The 18,298-nt window shown below is 41.6% G+C and overlaps 4 protein-coding genes across 5 annotated transcripts in view; 2 read left to right on the top strand and 2 right to left on the bottom strand.

Moving 5' to 3' along the window:
- LOC117996854 (apoptosis regulatory protein Siva) overlaps nucleotides 1-18,298 on the bottom strand; it is a 171,374-nt gene that overhangs the window by 135,006 nt on the left and 18,070 nt on the right. The window lies entirely within an intron of this gene.
- Nucleotides 620-10,614, bottom strand: LOC117997393 (cell division cycle 7-related protein kinase-like). The gene is made up of 10 exons (XM_034985666.2): nucleotides 10,305-10,614; nucleotides 9,944-10,169; nucleotides 9,154-9,247; nucleotides 8,326-8,468; nucleotides 7,647-7,740; nucleotides 6,769-6,939; nucleotides 6,215-6,349; nucleotides 5,280-5,460; nucleotides 4,506-4,669; nucleotides 620-4,192 (listed from the first exon to the last, which is right to left on the bottom strand). Exons 1-10 carry the CDS (start codon nucleotides 10,453-10,455, stop codon nucleotides 4,010-4,012), a joined length of 1,542 nt encoding a protein of 513 aa, XP_034841557.1. The 5' UTR covers nucleotides 10,456-10,614; the 3' UTR covers nucleotides 620-4,009.
- On the top strand, nucleotides 10,899-18,047 carry LOC117997390 (CDGSH iron-sulfur domain-containing protein 3, mitochondrial). 2 transcript variants are annotated; one of them, XM_069498425.1, is made up of 3 exons: nucleotides 10,899-11,008; nucleotides 11,353-11,585; nucleotides 17,811-18,047. In XM_069498425.1, exons 1-3 carry the CDS (start codon nucleotides 11,006-11,008, stop codon nucleotides 17,941-17,943), a joined length of 369 nt encoding a protein of 122 aa, XP_069354526.1. In that variant the 5' UTR covers nucleotides 10,899-11,005; the 3' UTR covers nucleotides 17,944-18,047. The 2 variants fall into 2 exon arrangements, with proteins under 2 accessions (XP_069354526.1, XP_034841552.1); XM_034985661.2 differs by lacking the exon at nucleotides 10,899-11,008 and adding an exon at nucleotides 11,015-11,234.
- Nucleotides 11,665-13,445, top strand: LOC138402286 (uncharacterized). Its single transcript, XM_069498424.1, has one exon. The coding sequence runs from the start codon at nucleotides 12,016-12,018 to the stop codon at nucleotides 13,441-13,443; it is 1,428 nt and encodes a 475-aa protein (XP_069354525.1). The 5' UTR covers nucleotides 11,665-12,015; the 3' UTR covers nucleotides 13,444-13,445.

Here is an 18,298-nt window from a genome sequence, read left to right as displayed (position 1 = left end):
TCCACTGTTGGACATAGGCCTTCCCTAAACAGCGCCACCACACCCGATCCTCAGCCTTCCTCATCCAGTCACTTTTCGCCAGCCTCTATATCGTGCTGGAGGGCGTCCCACACTACGCTTGCTTAAACGCGGTCTCCACACAAGGACTTTCCGGCTCCAACGGCCATCGCCTCTACGACAGGCATGACCTGCCCACTGCCACTTCAGCTTGCTAATAGTTTGGGCTATGTCAGTGACCTTGGTTCTCCTGCGGATCTTATCCCTCAGGGAAATTCCTAACATAGCCCCCAGAGGCGTTAAATCACTGCTTACCATACTCAATGGCTTAATGCTTATTTTTGTGTCCACGTGAAACCACCGTCCATTTCTTCCAACGTCATAGCAAGTGGTATTTAATTAAGACGCACATAATTTCGAAAAATTAAAGGTGCGTGTTCGGGATCGAACCCCTGGCCTTCGATTAGTTGGCGGACGTCCTAACCAACAGGCTATCACAGCTTGTATAAAATTTTTTTTTGGAAAATCCACGGGAAACGACATCCCGCGGGACGCGGACGAAGTCGCAGGCAACAGCTAGTGGAATATAAAGATTCTTCAGGTTAAAAAGAAAAACTGCAAGTGTTGGAAGCAACATTTATTTGGAGTGAATAGTAACAATGAAATAACAATACTCTAGAGTGTAGTGAACACATACCTAAGGCACACGTCGCATTGGAACTGATCACATTTCATACCCAAAATCCTAATTAAGCTTATTATTGTAAAGTTATCGGATAAAATCTGTGCACCAAATATAATTAAAATCTATCAGTCATCATGATCAACCACAGACCACCGCCTATAGACGCCTAATAGCCGGACACCCCCCAACGCCAAGCTTAGGCAGTTGCTTAGCATAAAAGTCGGGCCACGCCCGTTCCCTACCCTCAATCTGCACATTGTCTCGATTACGTGACTTTAGAGTCCACCAATCACAACAAAGCATTCTCCCCTGTCCCCCGCCAACATTTTACGATTATGTTCTCGCGCAAAATCTTGTATATGCGTACTCTTGAGGTTGAGTTCTGTTTGATCAACCCATCGCGCGCCTGCTCACTAGAAGTCAGAGAGCACGGGCTCTCCTCTCAGTGTGAGAAGAGTTAGACCTTAGTCCACCAGCACCACGCTGGCCAAGTGCGGATTGGCAGACTTTACACATCAATACAAAACATAATAGCGAACTCACTGGCTATGCAGGTTTTCTTCACCGTAAGAGCTAGCGCGCAAGTTTCCGTACATTTTTTTCCACAAAATCTGTGAACTATAGTTGCGTTGCGTGGCGTTTTGAAATCCGTCAAGTTGAATTTAAATATATCAAAATCCGGTGCGGAATTAATTCCGCAGTGCGCGCGCTTCCAAATAGTTCTATAGTTCACAGATTTTGCGGAAAAAAACGTACGGAAATTTACCGCGGTGCGCGCTAGCTCTTAAAGCAAGTGATGTTTAATTGCTTAAAACTCACATAACTCCGAAAGCTTATGAGATGTGTGCCCGGAATCGAACCTCCAACCTTTGGAGTAGGAGACGTACGTCGTACAGATTTTGCAATTCACGAAGGCGAGTAAACTTTACTGTGGTAACGTCGTTTACATGGTCACTGCGTAAATGTGCGTGCATGTCGGACCAATCAGTGTACCCTACTTGTACCGATACGACTTAAACATGAGCCACTCGCCTTCGTGAAATGCAACAACTATAACAACTAGCCTGTCCTATCCAATCCCAGCATCAAGCATTTATCGCAGTGAATTACTTGTAAACGTTGTAAATATGATATCTCCTTCACATTCAAAAATATCTAGCGGAAATGTTGAAAGTCTGTGACGACTAGTCTAAGGTTGATGTCTACTTAGTATTTGGCGCACAGATTTTATTAATACAAGTCTAGTCAGACTTAACACATCAACAAAACTAACTCATTCAGTCAAAGGAAGCACAAATAGTAAAAACTAAAAAGCTCTTGGGTTTTAATGTGACTAAATTGTGCAACTTCACAAAAACAGAGCAACCGCCCACTTTGTACTAAAAACTTAAATTAGCTCTGAGATCCATGTTACAACTAATCAACAATAACTTCAACAAAACAGCTACCTCTTACACAAACCACTAAACTTAAAAGGAAATAAAATACGAAAGAAATAACCTAACTTTTTTTAAACATCCTCTTAAACAATTCATTGGCGTTGATTCTCTTGTTTATCTCTAAACTAAATTTAGTGTGGCGGTTGCCACAGATTCAACTAGATGGCGCTGTTTAATCGATAACATTTCATGACGTAGTTCCGAACAATTGTACCACCGACAGTCCTCGCACTAACGGAGTTTTCTGCAATCTGGACTATATACAGAAGTTTCAAGATACAACCGTCGGCCCAGCTGGCGCTACCGAGCACAACCAACCGAACCGCTCGGTGGGAGATCTCCCTTTGGTACGGTCGAGCCTGCACACCGCTCCCGTACAAGAGTATCTGCATCTCTTTCTTTTTAACATAGCTAAAAAAGGACTGAACATGAATTTGAAATTTAAAGACACAAAATTTTAGTGTACGCTACAAATTTAAACAGTAGGCTCGCTACTGGCAGCTAAAGTCACGAGGTTTGACAGTTCTAATTTAAATTTAAGACTGTCAAACTGAATCCGTCCTTTTCATATTATATTAGTAGGAAGGGGATGCCAATACTCTAAAATTAAGTTGTGGTTAGAATCAGTACCACTGTCTGGTATTTTCATTTATTAGTGTAGTTAGTAATCCAGTATTACAACAACTTCTATACAAATACTATTGTACACACCAGACAGGTCATTTTGAACAAAAAAAAACTCACGACTAACTCGCCAGACGAATATGAACTAAATACTTTTTCATTCTAGATACAGTCTTAAATATTGTAAAAAACCGGCCAAGTGCGAGTCAGTCTCGCGCAATGAGGGTTCCGTACTACAGTCGTATTTTTTCGACATTTTGCACGATAATTCAAAAACTATGATGCATAAAAATAAATAAAAATCTGTTTTAGAATGTACAGGTAAAGACCTTTCATATGATACCCCACTTGATATAGTCACTCACTTCGAAAGTTGAAAATACTAATTATTAGTTCATGACCACAACTTAATTTTTTTTGTGTGATCTAACCCTAAATTCACGGTTTTCAGATTTTTCCCCAAATGTCAGCTATAACATCTACCTACCTGCCAAATTTCATGATTCTAGGTCAACTGGAAGTACCCTGTAGGTTTCTTGACAGACAGACAGACAACAAAGTGATCCTATAAGGGTTCCGTTTTTCCTTTTGAGGTACGGAACCCTAAAACACGTAAAATTTAACTCCTCACGCGCCATTTTAACTTTATGTGTCAACTGTCATGTCAAATGTACGATTTTAGTCCTTATTTTAAGGGTGAACCGCACATTTGACATGACAGTTAACCCATAAATTAAAATGGCGCGTGAGAGGTCATTTTGTACGGACTATAATTATTTCGACACATGCAAGGAAGAACATTTTGAGTTTCAGATTATGAGCATAGATCGAAATAGGCGTGGAGTGAACGACCCTTCAATATTTATCATTAATATGGTATGATTCCAAATCGCCAAAACGATATGAATTTAGAAAAAAATATGTTTCTAAAAAGTTTGCTACAAAAATAAAAACTATTTAAAAATCTTGGTCCTGATAAGCGTTCTTGTTAGAAACACCAGTTTTTAAAAATTCGTACTTTTTTGGCGATAACTCAAAATTTTACATAAAATAAATTTCTGGCAGTTAACTGCTTTTAAGATATATTATCTGCTTTTAAGATATAAGACGGTAGATCAATCGGGATCTGAGGCGGCGACGTCCCGCACGTCAGCCGCGCTCGCCCGCACCGGGTTAGTGCGGGGGCAGTGCGGGTGTGCGGGGCGATCCCTCTCCGATTGTCTTCGACCTGTCGCGTACTATAGAATGTTCTTCGTTGCAGGGTTTATGTCGACTTATCAGTGTTCCTAGTGGAGTGTGGTGTGAGGCGGGTGGTCAGGAAGGGGTGCTCCAGGGCTTGGTGCGCGGAGTACCGCTCGCTGGGCAGCGGCTCCAGCAGCCGCGCCGCGAGGGCGAAGGCCGAGTCGGGGAACCCTGCTATTGTGACCGTGTTGTTTATTGCATCTGCCTGGAAATTCACATAATATAATGGTTACACAAAATTCGCATCAACGCTTCTTGCGTGTATAAGCACAGAAAAAGTGTCACTTCGATTTTATTTTATTTACAACTAGCTGCCCCCGCGAACTTCGTACCGCCTAACAGTCTTCTTTTCAGGATTTTTTTTAAATTTTTCTCTCGGTAAGAACCATCCTCGTACTTCAAGGAATATTATAAAAAAAGAATTACCGAAATCGGTTAAGCTGTTCTCGAGATTTGCGATCAGCAATTATTAAATAAATAAATAATAATTATTATTTATTTATTTATACTGTACTTACGGGTCTGGTCTCGTCTCTGCACAAACAGTGCGGGAGGGGCAGGCGACAGTCCCCGCAGGACGGGGCGGAGGGGTCGGGCGAGGCGCGCGCCGCGCTGCGCAGGTGCGCCGCCAGCCGCCGCAGGCACAGGCCGCGGCGACGCGACGACGTCACGATGCGGCGACCTGCGTGTGCGACACGTCACCCGGATTGAAGGAAGAAACACACGAGCGTTTGCACCAAACATTTAGGGCTTAAAGATAAGTAAATTATGTAAGTAATTAATGGTACCTTCATCGCACCACTAACGATGAATAATTTATGCTTTCTTGGTATTTCAAGAAGCTGTAGTTCCCTTCTCATATGTACATGCCTTACTTTTGAAAGTGGTGCATTCCACTTATGATCAATGATGCAGGATAATGTAATGGAATCTCATTTTTAGATTGGTTCATCTCCATTTTGTGACTCTGTAATTTGATTTCAAGAATGAGCTGGTATGCTTTAGGAGATTATGTCAGCTAATCACACTAATATCACATTTCACGCTAATCACACTATCACATCACACTATTATAACGGCGAAATATTGTATGTGTGTGTGTTACTATTTCACGCAAAAACTACTGAACAGATTTGGGTGAAATTTGGAACGGAGATAGATTGTACCTTGGATTGGAAGTATCCTATGTATTAACACATAGGATACTTCCTTTTTGTCCTGGAAATCCACGGGATTTTTGAAACCTATATCCACGCGAACGAAGTCGAAACGAAATAAAAGCAAGGTGTCACCTAGCGCGTGCGCGGTTCTCCTCAGCGGCTCGGTGCCCAGCAGGTCGGTGAGCTCGGCCAGCGCGGACACGTCGTCGGCGGCGCGGAAGAACGGGTACCGCGCCGTGAGCAGGCTGGCCAGCACCACGCCCGCCGCCCACACGTCCACGCTCGTGCCCTGCCGCGGGCTCTTCAGCAGCACCTGCGTCGCATTCACTACTCGCTGCAGCCGTACAGTACTACCACTCAGCTCTTATAAGTTACGCCGATGTTCCCGCGCAGAAATCTTATTTTTGTATGGCGCGAAAATATCTCAGCCAATCATAGCGCGCGTGCGTCCTCTATTGGTTGATGCCCACGCACGCAGCGAGATGGCACGAGTCTCTGTTATTCTGCGTTTAAAATCTTAACGTCAAGCAATAAGATCCGTGTTTCATTGGTGTATATTTGGTTTTAGTCGGCGATAGGCTGCGCTTTTCTGCGCAAACGAATTTTACCAATGCGACGTATGTATAAAAGTACAGTAACCGTAGTACAAGATTTTACGTCTCACCAAACCAAACCAAATTCGAGAGTCGAAATACTTCCGCGTTACAGTAAACTGGATCTTAAATGCCTTGTTTTTAAGCTCAAGTTTGTCTACACTTCTACAGCCAGCGCTCCAAGCGGAAACATTGCGAAATTATAATCAGTGGCATTGAATATTTGACTTCAATTCAAGGCTCTTTAGGTCCATTTTACTTTGATGTTATTGTGTTTCGACTCTCGAATTCTAGCAACGTTTGGTGAGACGTAAAATCTTATACTACGGGTACAGTACTACTGTGCCCGCGAGACAGACTTTTTTTCGAAAGTTTAAAATGTTTCATGCCAGCTAAGAGCTCTCGAACTCAGGTAAATGTTATGGATACAAAAATGTTACCACAACATTATCTAGTTAGGGCCCAAATATTTACCTCGGGCGGGCGGAAGCCCTGCGTGCCGGCGCGCGGGGCGCGCGCTCCGGGCCGCGCGGCGCACGCGGTGCACACGCCGCCCACGTTCGCGCACAGACACAGCCCTGCGCGAGGCACGAACTCGCCCGGCGTGTTCTGTAAGTACGCCGCACTTCAGATGATACACATCTATTGCGCGTACGATCCGAGACTTGCCTTATTAGCTCTATGTTGACATGACAGTTGACACATAGAGCAAATATGGCGAGTCCTTTTTCTGGCCCAGTTACGTCCGATGGGCGAAAAAAGACTGATCTTTACCAACCTCTTTTGGCATACATATAGCTACTATGACATAGACAGCTGCTGGTAAGAAAGGATTTTTGTAAATCCAACTCCTAAGGGGGTAAAATAGGGGTTTGGTGTAGTCTAACAAAGTCTCAAAAGTAGTCTAAAAATACTGAGTAACTAATTGGTAACAGATTGATTGTATAAAGAAAACAACTGTCAAAAGAAGTATAAATAAAATAAAATAAAAATAAAAGTGGTTTGTAATGAAATGAATTTTCAATGACCTTTGGAATATTCTGCTTAGGGATGTGCACCTTGGGCAGAACAGCCCTGCGCGGCGCCGCGGGGGCCGCGACGTCGGGGCAGCGCGCGCCCGCGGGGGCCGCGACGTCGGCGCGGCGCGCCCCCACCGACAAGTCCAGTGCCATCCGCTTGGCGTCAACGACACACTCGTCCTGAAACAAAACACATTTCTACATTAGCTCCTAACCGTTTTGCAAAAACAGCTTACTTCAGACAGCGAGAGAAAGGCGTTCGTTATATTTAAGCTGCAGTACTGTGCGAGCTGAATTGAACTTTATTGCGTATAACAATGAGTTACTATTTATTTAAACGTCTTTACTGAGTGAGTCTTCTGCACCTGATAGTGTAAAGTGATATTAAGTATACTGTGGTAAATCTCAAGCAATCTCTCTTGTTACGTCTAAAGAAGTTTTGATTTCAAATCAGTTAAATCACTAGTCACTACATATATTATTATAAATGCAAAAAGTGTATTTGTTTGTTGGTTTGTCCTTTAATCACGTCGCAATGGAACAACAGTAGGGCGATTGTCTTTATTACATGATCATTATTACAATCTCAATTGTTCTGATTGGCTGAATATGTGCGATTCTTGTTGCAACAATGCATTGTGGCCAATAGTGAGCGAGCATTAACCAATCAGAGATGATTGCGATCGTGACATTGTAGCTGTCAAACAACCGCGGTAGGGCCACTGATTGACATGTTTATTTGCATGGGTAGGTGTAGTTAAAGACCTGGAGAATGACGTAGGCTACTTTTTATGCCGGAAAATCAAAGAGTTCCCTCAGGATTTTTAGAAACCTAAATCCACGCAAAGGGAATCGCGGGCATCAGTTAGTAGTAATATATCATGTACCTGTTCCCGCGCGCGCTTGCGGGGCGCCTCCAGCGCGGCGGGCGGCGGCTCGGCCGCAGCGCGCTGCGCCAGCCCGAAGTCCACCAGCAGGTACCTGCACATCACTAGCATCGTCATCTGAGGACAGGCCTCCTCTCACAATGAGAAGTATAAAGAGATCTTTGATCTCATGCTAAATGACTACCACTAGTGTTACCTCAATTAAACCACCTGATATATAACTAATCATTAGGTAATGATTTTAAGCTTATTTCATGGTTTATTGACATATTTGAATATGGGGATAACGGGTACACACTACCCAATAATACATAATACCATGGTAAAATTAAAATATTGACAAATAATAACATCAAATTAATCATGGTATGTACAGTGCGACAAGGCTATCTTGGCGCGTGACGAAAATCGGAGCTAACGGAGCCATCTAGTGTCCCCTTTGTTCTTGTTCCAATCATGTTTGAATATTCTAAGCCTTTGTTGTCCAACAGCGCCCCCCTGTCAATGTCATTCAAGTGCCAAGAGAAGAGGGCCTCGTCACTGTATCCACAACACTAATATATAATCATTAGGTAACCTAATAGCCAGTTAAAGCTAGCCAGCAGAAACTGTTCATTTGAATACCTAAAGATTGCTTGTTTGAATTAATCAACATAACCACAGAGTATTGCAATGTGACCTGCGGTTCTCCCTGTCATAGAGGAAGTTGCTGGGCTTGATGTCCCTGTGGATGACGCCGAAGGAGTGCACGTGCCGCAGCGCCACCAGCAGCGCACTCATGTACTGACGCACCTCCTCTGCATCCATGTTCCCTACATATTCCTACAACAGAAGACAGAAAAATGTTCTATATACATGAAGCTACAATATCAATTGCCATCGTCAAATCCATTAAAACACTTTCTGACCAACAGAGTTGTTCACATATGGAATAAATTGCCTAAGGATGTGGTTATGTAAAGTTCTGTTAACCAGTTCAAGAATAGATTGGACAAACATTTGGAAAACTCAAAGCACTTCTGATACAGACGCATCAGCGAAAGCTGCTTAGTCTATTAAAAATAATAAAAATATACAGTACGTCTTCTTATTTCTTACTTACCAAAATGACACATCTCTTGATTCTCTAGCAAATGGCTTGGAGTTAGGGCTAGTTAAGTGGTGTTAGAACTTTATTTTATTTTATTTAGATACAAGTTAGCCCTTGATTGTAATCTCACCTGGTGGTAAGTGATGATGCAGTCTAAGATGGAAGTGGGCTAACCTGGAAGGGGTGTGTCAGTTTTTATAAAGCCCATGCCCGGCACAGCTTTGCCAGTAGGGTGGTAACTTGCCACTGCCGAAGCCTCCCACCAGACCAGAATTTCTAAATATCATTTAGAAATTAAAAAATTCCAAACCCCTGCCAGGAATGGAACCCGGGACCTCCCACTAATAAGACCACTGCTCCAGGGAGGTTGTCAAAAACTTAAGTGATAAGAAATATTGTGATACACATGAAACTTACAGAAAACTTCTTATGAGGTATATAAGGCATCACAAACACTATTGTATCTAAGTTCCGAAGGCATAGCTCCACACCAATCACATTGTCTTTCCCTCTGAAACCAATACATAAGTAATATTAGATTAAGATCCTTGGTTGTTTTTACTATGTTTACTTGTGTTGTTGTTGTGTGCAATAAAGTATAAATAAATAAGTTTTAGAGCATTTACTTAAGTTCATCTGTTTCCCAATTATTGTTTATCATCATTAGTAGACTGATTTAAGCCAACTCATAGCACTTATGACAAGTCGAGATAACTACCACCAGATTGTAAAACAGTTTATATAGTACTAGATGATGCCAGCGACTTCGTTAATTTAGATTTTCAAAAATCCTGTGGGAACTCTTTGATTTTCCAGGATAAAAAGCCTATGTCCCTGAGATGCAAACTATCTCTGTACCAAATTGCGTCAGAATCAGTTGAATGAATAGGCTGTGAAAGGCTAGCAGACAGACAGACACACTTTCGCATTTATAATGTTAGTATGGATCATCATTAGTTGACAGATTTAAGCAAACTCATATCACTTATGACAAGTCAAGATAACTACCACCAGTTCAGAAAACAGTTTATATAGTATTTTGTTTTTGTAGAATTTAGCTAAGCATAATGACTCAATATCTGAGCACCAAATGTTGATGCCATCAGTTACATAGTGCTGTAAATTGTGACAATGCCAACATTTGAAGTGATCATAAAGTTTTGTGCCAGAGCCCCTGATGTAGGTACAATATAAGAACCATCCTCACCCCATGTCCCGGAGGCATCGCAGCTCATGCTCTACCCTGGCAGGGTGCGCCGTGGGCACCAGGTGCTTGATAGCGAACCAGCGCTTCTCGGCGTCAGGCAGCGCACCGTGCTGCTTCAGCGAGCCCAAGTACACTGAGCTAAACGTACCCTCGCCTATCTTCTTGTGCACGTCAAATATTTTTTCTAACTTTGGCAGTTTCAGCAATAACTCATTAATTTGCTGGTCTGGAAAAATGTTTAAACAATTTAATTATAAGCAATCAATAATTTCTATGTCCGTAAATGTTTTGAGGTCGCATGATGGTTTACGAAATAACCTTCAAGTTCAAAGTGATAAAAAAAAACAAAGCTGAAACCTACTTTCCATGTCCACTTTCAAGTCAAAACTTTCTTCGTTTTTCCTCTTCTTGGTTTCAACATATTTATTCTTCTGTTGCTCCAAATCCTGTAACGCTTGCAGCCCATCTTTTTGCACTTTTAACAACTTCTCTATTCCTCTTATTCTAGACATAACTGAAGATAATTCGAATATTCAATGGCAGTGTTCCATTTTAAAAATAAATTACACAAATTACAGCACTTTTATTCCATCATGTTTCTTCCTAAAATAAAAATAAAAACAAAATTGGAAAATGAAAATTTTGAAAGTGAAAGATTTTGAAAAACTTTGATCTTTGACCACAGACCACTTTGACGGTCGAATTTCGAAATGTTTCGAAACAGTATTGTCACCACAGAGTACCTACATTGGTATTTGTCACAGACCACCAACACAGTACGTTTGGCAATGCCTGTTGTCTCCATGTTGTTTGCTGTTTGTCGCAAGCATGGTCAAAGCCACATGCTTGTTAGTCTGTGAAGATTTTGCTTTGGACGCATTTTTGACGTTTCTCTCTGGACTCTGTTCTATGTTATTGGTCTGTGCTCTGTTCTTCGTTGTTCTCATACACAGACTACAGTGTAAACCATAGATTATCTACTAGTGTAAACGTAGTGATTATATTCTCTTTGTACAGTGTATATAAAACGTAGTGATTATATTCTCTTTGAGTGTAGTGTATATGGTATATATGTTCATGTAGCTTACTGTCTGTAGTTAATAATTATTATTTTAATTTATTTTACAATTTAATTAAGTAATCTAGAAAAATAAGAATTGTTCATGCACATAATACCCAAAGATTTATTTACAATCTAAGTTTAACTTTTAAGTATCTATTAGTAAATGATAAGATAAAAATGCTCCATCGAAACATTCTGTATAATCTAGTCAATAACTTCAGGAAATCTGTTAGTAGCAATAAATTATTTTGTTGTTTAAAGAAATGCACTGCATAACATTAGTGTACTCTGTTAAAAACAGTAAAAGTACTATCTCCAAAATAACCTAAAAACTTTTTTGTTGTAGTTTCAAGCAAGATATGTCACAAAACCACCAAAACCTGAAATTCCAAGTAATCCTTTAAAGAAAGTGTATGCAGCTAATGAGCAACTGGACAATGGAATTGTTTATGACAGGAAACCTTTCAAATTGACTTTGGAGGAAGGCAAGACCTATGCCTGGTGTCTGTGCGGCAGATCTAAGTCACAGCCACTTTGCGATGGCACACATAAAGATGTGTTTCTAAAGATAACACAAAGGTTTGTTAATTTACATCTAACATACTCAGGCTAAATAGAATACATACAAATGTGTGCAGGGGGGGATGAAAGTTGAAGAGGTTCACAGTTCAATGTGCACTGAATAGTTGCACTATTGCAAGGTCGTAACATGTTAGGAAAGGAATTTGTAAAAAGTTCCTTACAGAAGTTTGACACCATTGACTACTAGTACTAAGTGATAATTTGATAATTTTCCGTCAATTTATAACATAAATGTTAGTGATAAACTATGTATAATTCTAAAATTACAAACTATAAATTAATGACAAGACTTTGCCCGTAGCGTTGACGGACGCACGTGTTAGTGAGAGTTTTGGTGTAGTTTTTGTGCTTTTTTTAGTGTAATAGTTGGTGTTGGTAAGCATATTTGTTTTGTGATTGTCCCAAGGAGCTCCCAGGCTGTGGAAGCATGCACGACGACCCCCTCCACGTTCCTCCTGACCCAGGGGAATATGTAGAAGTACAAACTACCCCGCTGCCCTCAACATCGGTCCCCCAAGCGGGCCGTAAACGACCATCTGATGAAAGCCCCCCGTCTGCAGCAAAGAAACCTATACCTGACCCCGCAACCGCACACCCCTCGGTCCAATCTATTTATACCCACCCGTCTCTTTCCGAAGCCCCCTCGAAGTACCTAGAAACAGACTCAGGCCCCTTTATTGTCTACGTTTCCCGAGCTGTAGCTGATCCCTCGGCTGGCACCGCGCTCAGGGCAATTAAATTTGGTCAATTTTTATTTAAAAACAAGATCCGATCCATAGTTAACGATGGAGTGAAAAGCGTCGGCCGCAATAAAGTCTCGGTAGAGTTCTCATGTGCAGAAGCTGCGAGTAGTTTTCTCACCAACCCAGTAATTGAAGCAGCAGAATTTAAAGCTTATATTCCGACATTCAACGTCACTCGGATGGGAATGGTTCGAGGTGTACCAGTTGACTGGCACCTCGATGAATTCGTTGAATCCCTCGAGCTCCCCTCTGGTTGTGGGGAAGTTCTTAAGGCAAGACGACTGAACCGAAAACAAGTTGTAGATGGCGTAGTGGCCTGGATCCCGACCCAGTCGGTTGTTGTTACTTTCAGGGGGCAGATGCTCCCTGCGAAAGTGTATTCCTATCACACATCACTCCCAGTAGAAACCTATATATTCCCTACGATACAGTGCCTGAACTGCTGCCGGTTTGGGCATATAAAGACCCAGTGCCGCTCCAAGCCTAGGTGCTTTAAATGCACACAGCCACATACTGGTGATTCTTGTGAAACCACTCCGGACAATGCAATGTGTGTACTTTGCACGGGTAAGCATCTAGCCACAGATAAAAGCTGCCCAGAACATAACAGACAACAAGCTATCAAAAAGGCCATGTCCCAAGATAACATTTCCTACAGTGAAGCCTCATCCCGTTTTCCCCCTAGTAGGCCATCCTATGCTGAAATGACGAAGCAAATGTTTGCCCCTCCTACATATACTCCCAGGCCTAGTCCTAAAACCCCCTCACAGCACAATACTACCTCTCCTAGATCCTACCGGGAAACCATTACCCGTAGTCCTCGCCCCAGAGCACCCGTAGCAAAGGGATACGACAGGCGAGCTCACCAAAATATCATTGGTACACCCCCCTCCTCCGTCAATAATGGTTCTGCCATAAATAATAATGATCAGGGTTTTACCCATAACACCAGTGACAATGATAACCTAATCTCCATCCTAACTAAATCTTTAGTAAATATCATAGAAAATTTCAATAATCAAACATCACCGCCCAACGCAGCCCAAATTTTATTCAAAATCGTTTCTCTCCTACAAAACGGACTTAGTGAAAATAATGCAATGGAACTGTAAAAGCCTGCGCAGTAGAAAACATGAATTAGCTCTATTAATAAATGAATACAAACCTGTTATTCTTGCCATCTCTGAGTCATGGCTAAGGCCAGGTTCCCATTTTAGGGTCTCAGGTTTTGCTTGTCTTAGGGATGACAGGGATGATGGGTATGCAGGAAGTGCCATACTTATCCGGCGCTCCCTCGTCTATTCTTCCATAACCCTTCCCCCTCACAGTCAGCAGATTAATGCTGTAGCTGCGAGAGTCCTTGACATTTCCTTTCTTTCCTTATATATTCCACATCCCCTTCCTTCACTTATTCCAGAACTTAAATCTATCATTGCAGCTCTTCCCCCCCCTGTTGTAGTGATGGGAGACTTTAATTCTCACCACACAGCGTGGGGATCTCATTCATGTGATGGGTTTGCTATTCTCTTGTTGGAAATCTTTGATGAGCTTAATGTCTGTATTCTTAACACCGGTTCTCCGACAAGAAGAGTATACCCAGATCAAAACCCAAAATCTGCCATAGACGTATCTCTTTGCTCTCCCTCCCTAGCCTCACTTATCTCCTGGGAAACCCTCACAAGTACGCATGGCAGTGATCACTTCCCTGTCCTTCTTTCTTTGGCCCGCAGGTCCATCCCAGTCATAAATCCTAACCCTCTCCTTAAACATAAGCTCTCTAAAGCTCAATGGCCTGCATTTGCTGATACTGTTGACATGCTTATTGACGCCCTCCCTTGCCTGGAGGACGATGGAGACTATCAACTTTACTATGAGAACTTTGTCAAAATTTTAAAATCATCAGCCGACCTCCATTTTACTATCAAAAAAACTGAACGAGATTTCTACTCATCACCCCCCTGGTGGGATGATGAATGTACAAATATGATCAAACAACGCAAAGAAGCAGAAATTTCCTACACGATGAATATGTCCCGGAGTAATTTTTTGGAATACCAGCGTATTAATGCTAAAACTAGGAGACTTACGTCTAAGAAGAAAAAAACTGGTTGGGTATCTTTTTGTGAAACCTTAGACCCTCGATATCCTTCTTCTTCTGTTTGGAATAAGATTAAAAGATTTAGAAACTCCCAGTCGCTTAACGACTCACCATCCAATGATTCAAGCTCCTGGTTGGAAGCTTTTGCAGATAAGCTCGCCCCTCCCTACGTCCCCTGTGGGAGTAGCTTCCCTACTCTTACTCCTTTATCATCACCCGATGAAGTGGATGCCCCGTTTACCTTTGCTGAGCTTCAGGGATTTCTCTCCGGACTGAAGGATTCTGCCCCAGGAAATGATGGTATTCCGTACTCCTTCCTTGTAAATCTTAATGATAAGGCGAAATACTGCTACCTTGATATGATAAACAGGTTTCTATTAACAGGATTCATCCCGGAACCATGGAGGACTCAAGTCATAATCCCAATACGGAAACCTGGCAAAGACCCCCTAGACCCTAACTCGTACCGTCCCATAGCTCTTTCGTCCACTTTGGCTAAAGTTATGGAACACTTGGTAAAAAACCGGTTGGAATGGATAGTGGAAAGTAGAGACTTATTGGCCAGGTCCCAATTTGGCTTCAGAAAGGGTCTTGGCACAATGGATAGCCTTGGAATCATTACGACGGATATTCGAACAGCCCTGGCTAAAGGAGAGTACCTAGTGGGTGTTTTCCTGGACGTAGCGTCGGCATATGATAATGTCCTTCTCCCAATGCTCAGGCACAAGCTGCAACAGCTGAGTGTCCCGCCGAGACTTACACGTATCATTTGCAATCTTCTCTCACACAGAAACATTCTGGTGAGAACTTCTTCATCTTCTCTTCCCCCCAGAACCATCTGGAAAGGTCTCCCTCAGGGCTCGGTCCTCAGTCCACTGCTTTATAGCATTTACACTCATGATCTCGAACTATCTGTCGTAAATTTCTGTAACATTCTACAATATGCTGACGACATTGCTCTCTACGTTAGCTCAACTTCCATGGAGAGTATTTCGACAAGTCTCAACTCTGCTTTGTACTATCTAGGCCAATGGTTATCCGATCATGGTCTGTCTCTGTCTACCGATAAGTGTAAGGCCGTCATTTTCACCCGGAAAAGAATCATTCCAGACCCCAATATTGTTTACAATGATCAACACATTGCTCTTGAAAATAAAGCTAAATTCTTAGGTCTGATTCTTGACTCAAGACTCAATGGTGCAGCTCATGCCCAATATGTAAGCCGAAAATGTGAAAATGGTATCAACATACTCCGTGCACTATCAGGGGTGTGGTGGGGATCCCATCAGTATTCCCAAAAACTTTTGTACAATGCCATAGTTCGTAGTCACATAGACTATGGCCTGTTTACTTTAGATCCTATTAACAAAGCGGCTACAGAAAAGCTAAACAAAATTCAATACAAATGCTTAAGAATTATACTAGGCGCCATGAAGTCTTCCCCCACCAATACATTACAAGCTGAATGTGTTGATCCCCCAGTGCAAATAAGAAGCCAGTATTTATGTGACCGCTTTATCAGCAAGGTTTTGCAGCTTTCCTCGCACCCTTTATTGGACAGCCTTCGACAGCTGTCTTGTGTTGTCAGAGCCAACCAGGATAAACCCTTTCTTTTAAAAAGTTTCCTCAAATTTACTTCCCTACCTCATCCAATTGACTCATCTCCCAGACTCCCTCTGTTTTCTTCCCCCTATAAAAGCTTGACTGGTAAACTCCCAATTGTAAATGTAGGTATCCATAAAGATGCAAATGAGGCCAATCATAAATTTAATGAAATCTTACAAAACGACTGGCCTGATTCTCTCACAATATATACTGATGCCTCAAAACTATCCCAGAATGGATGCGTTGGTGTAGCATGCTGGATTCCAAAATACAAAATTAGCATTCAATTTAAGTGTCCCCCAGAAACTTCAGTATTCACAGGAGAGTCCATTGGCATTTTAGAAGCAGTCCTTTTCGTTGAAGCCCATAACATAAGACAAGCCTTAATACTGACTGACTCCTTAAGCTGCCTACAAGCTCTTAAGGATAACCCTTTCCGTAGTAGGGTGAGAGTAGCTATCGTGTTTAGGATCAGGGAGGCTTTATATGCATGCCAACAGAAAGGCCTAAATGTTACACTGGCCTGGATCCCGGGCCACTCCGGAATCACCGGCAATGAGACTGCCGACGCTAGCGCTAAACTTGCGATCGAAATGGGTACTATGAAGCATTTCATAAACCACCCCCAAGATTTCCGTTCCCTAGCAAAAACTGATTTGGAAAGCTCTTGGAACTCAAAATATGCTGAATCGATTTCTATCAAGGGTAAGCATTATGCTTCTATCCAACCTAACATTCCACGACGGCCTTGGTTCTTCTTTCATAAAAAATCGGATCGCTGGGTTACCTCTACTATAAGCCGTCTACGAATTGGTCATGCCTCCACCCCTGTCCACTTGTCAAAATTAAGAGTGCGTGACAACTCCCTGTGTGAATGTGGTCTAGACGAAGGATCAGCCTCCCACATACTCTTCTCCTGTCCCAAACTCCCCTTTAAACTTTACGATATCCTCCCTCCTAAAATTCCCCGCCCTCTAAATGTTGAATGTGTTTTAATGTTAGTGTATAGTCCTTATATTAAGTATCTATGTAAATTTTTTAAAATTAACAAACTAAAGCTATAAGTTGTGTATCTATGTCTCTCTGTTGACCTTCCCATGTGTGTGTCTGTCTATGTGATCCCAGTTGTAATATTATATGTAATAGTTATATTATGGTACTAACAATAAATTAACCCTTCTATTACAGTAAACAGTTTAAGATCTTAACTGCACATTTTTACCGGCCAATCTCCTCTGTGTCTCCTTCAAGCTACTTGAGACTGGCAAAGTGCATTGTGCTGACATGGCACTGGAAAAAGCCATATATTAAGAGAAGAAGAAGAAGAAATTAATGACAAGATGTCTGGATTTCAAACGGGTTGTTCATAATTATCTAAGAGATGGCGCTGATTTATTTGGCTCCAAAGCTGTGAAAAATTTTATTCACTTGGACATATCTTGTCATTTTTAAGCTTAATCTAGTGCATTAGGACTATTTCCTGTAATGCTAGATTTAAGGAGTTGAATAAATAATAAATAAAAATTTATATTGATGGTTTGTAGTCAAACTCAACTAGGCTACAAAATTGTCAGTCAATGGGGCCGATTCTCTTGTACACAATCTCTAAACTAAACTAAAATGACACGTCTAAATCTATTGCTATCCCTGTCGTAATGTTGCTTCCGGAAAGGGGTAGCACTAGATTTAGACCTGTTAATTTAGTTTAGTTTAGAGATTGTGTACAAGAGAATTAGCCCCATTATTTACTATCCTCCTATCTGTTTTTGTTTACAGACCTATTATATTCAAAGTGGAGAAAACGAAGGACTATTGGCTCTGCAACTGCAAGCAGACAAAGAACAGACCTTTTTGTGACGGAACACACAAGAACAAGGAAGTGATGGAAGCGACAACTATTAGAGTTTAGGATGTTTAAACTGTATTATACGTCTCCGCGGTAGATCGGCTCCTGTAGCATATTCGATAATATATTAATTGTTAACAATAATTACAATAAATGGTAGCATTCTGTATAAACTTTCTTTTTTACATACACCGGATACCCTAATTATAATTTGGAATTTGGATATTCATTTAATAGAAATGTACAGAATTTAAGATCTACTAAAGTGGAGTGATGTGTATATTTGATCAATCAAGAGTTTTATTGACGGAATAAAAATATCACGTCAATTTACCGACAATGATTGGTCTACTCATAGTAGTACATGTACGGAACAGAAAAAACTGAGTACATGGTACATGCGAGTTCTTTGACTCCA

Source organism: Maniola hyperantus, chromosome 4 (genome assembly GCF_902806685.2).
Source record: "Maniola hyperantus chromosome 4, iAphHyp1.2, whole genome shotgun sequence".
NCBI lineage: Eukaryota > Metazoa > Arthropoda > Insecta > Lepidoptera > Nymphalidae > Maniola > Maniola hyperantus.
The sequence above is the reverse complement of the archived record's forward strand: the minus strand, read 5'-3'. Positions and strand labels throughout refer to the sequence as shown.

Excerpts from the sequence above, each read along its gene's own strand:
- LOC138402286 (XM_069498424.1), top strand. The coding sequence starts at position 12,016 with ATGCACGACGACCCCCTCCACGTTCCTCCTGACCCAGGGGAATATGTA.
- LOC117997390 (XM_034985661.2), top strand. The coding sequence starts at position 11,184 with ATGCTCCATCGAAACATTCTGTATAATCTAGTCAATAACTTCAGGAAA. Across the intron at positions 11,235-11,352 it reads TCAATAACTTCAGGAAATCT|TTTCAAGCAAGATATGTCAC; the intron begins GTTAGTAGCAAT and ends TTTTTGTTGTAG. Across the intron at positions 11,586-17,810 it reads TTTCTAAAGATAACACAAAG|ACCTATTATATTCAAAGTGG; the intron begins GTTTGTTAATTT and ends TTTTGTTTACAG.
- LOC117997393 (XM_034985666.2), bottom strand. The coding sequence starts at position 10,455 with ATGTCTAGAATAAGAGGAATAGAGAAGTTGTTAAAAGTGCAAAAAGAT. Across the intron at positions 6,940-7,646 it reads GCAAGCGCGCGCGGGAACAG|GACGAGTGTGTCGTTGACGC; the intron begins GTACATGATATA and ends GTTTTGTTTCAG. Across the intron at positions 4,193-4,505 it reads GCAGAGACGAGACCAGACCC|GCAGATGCAATAAACAACAC; the intron begins GTAAGTACAGTA and ends GTGAATTTCCAG.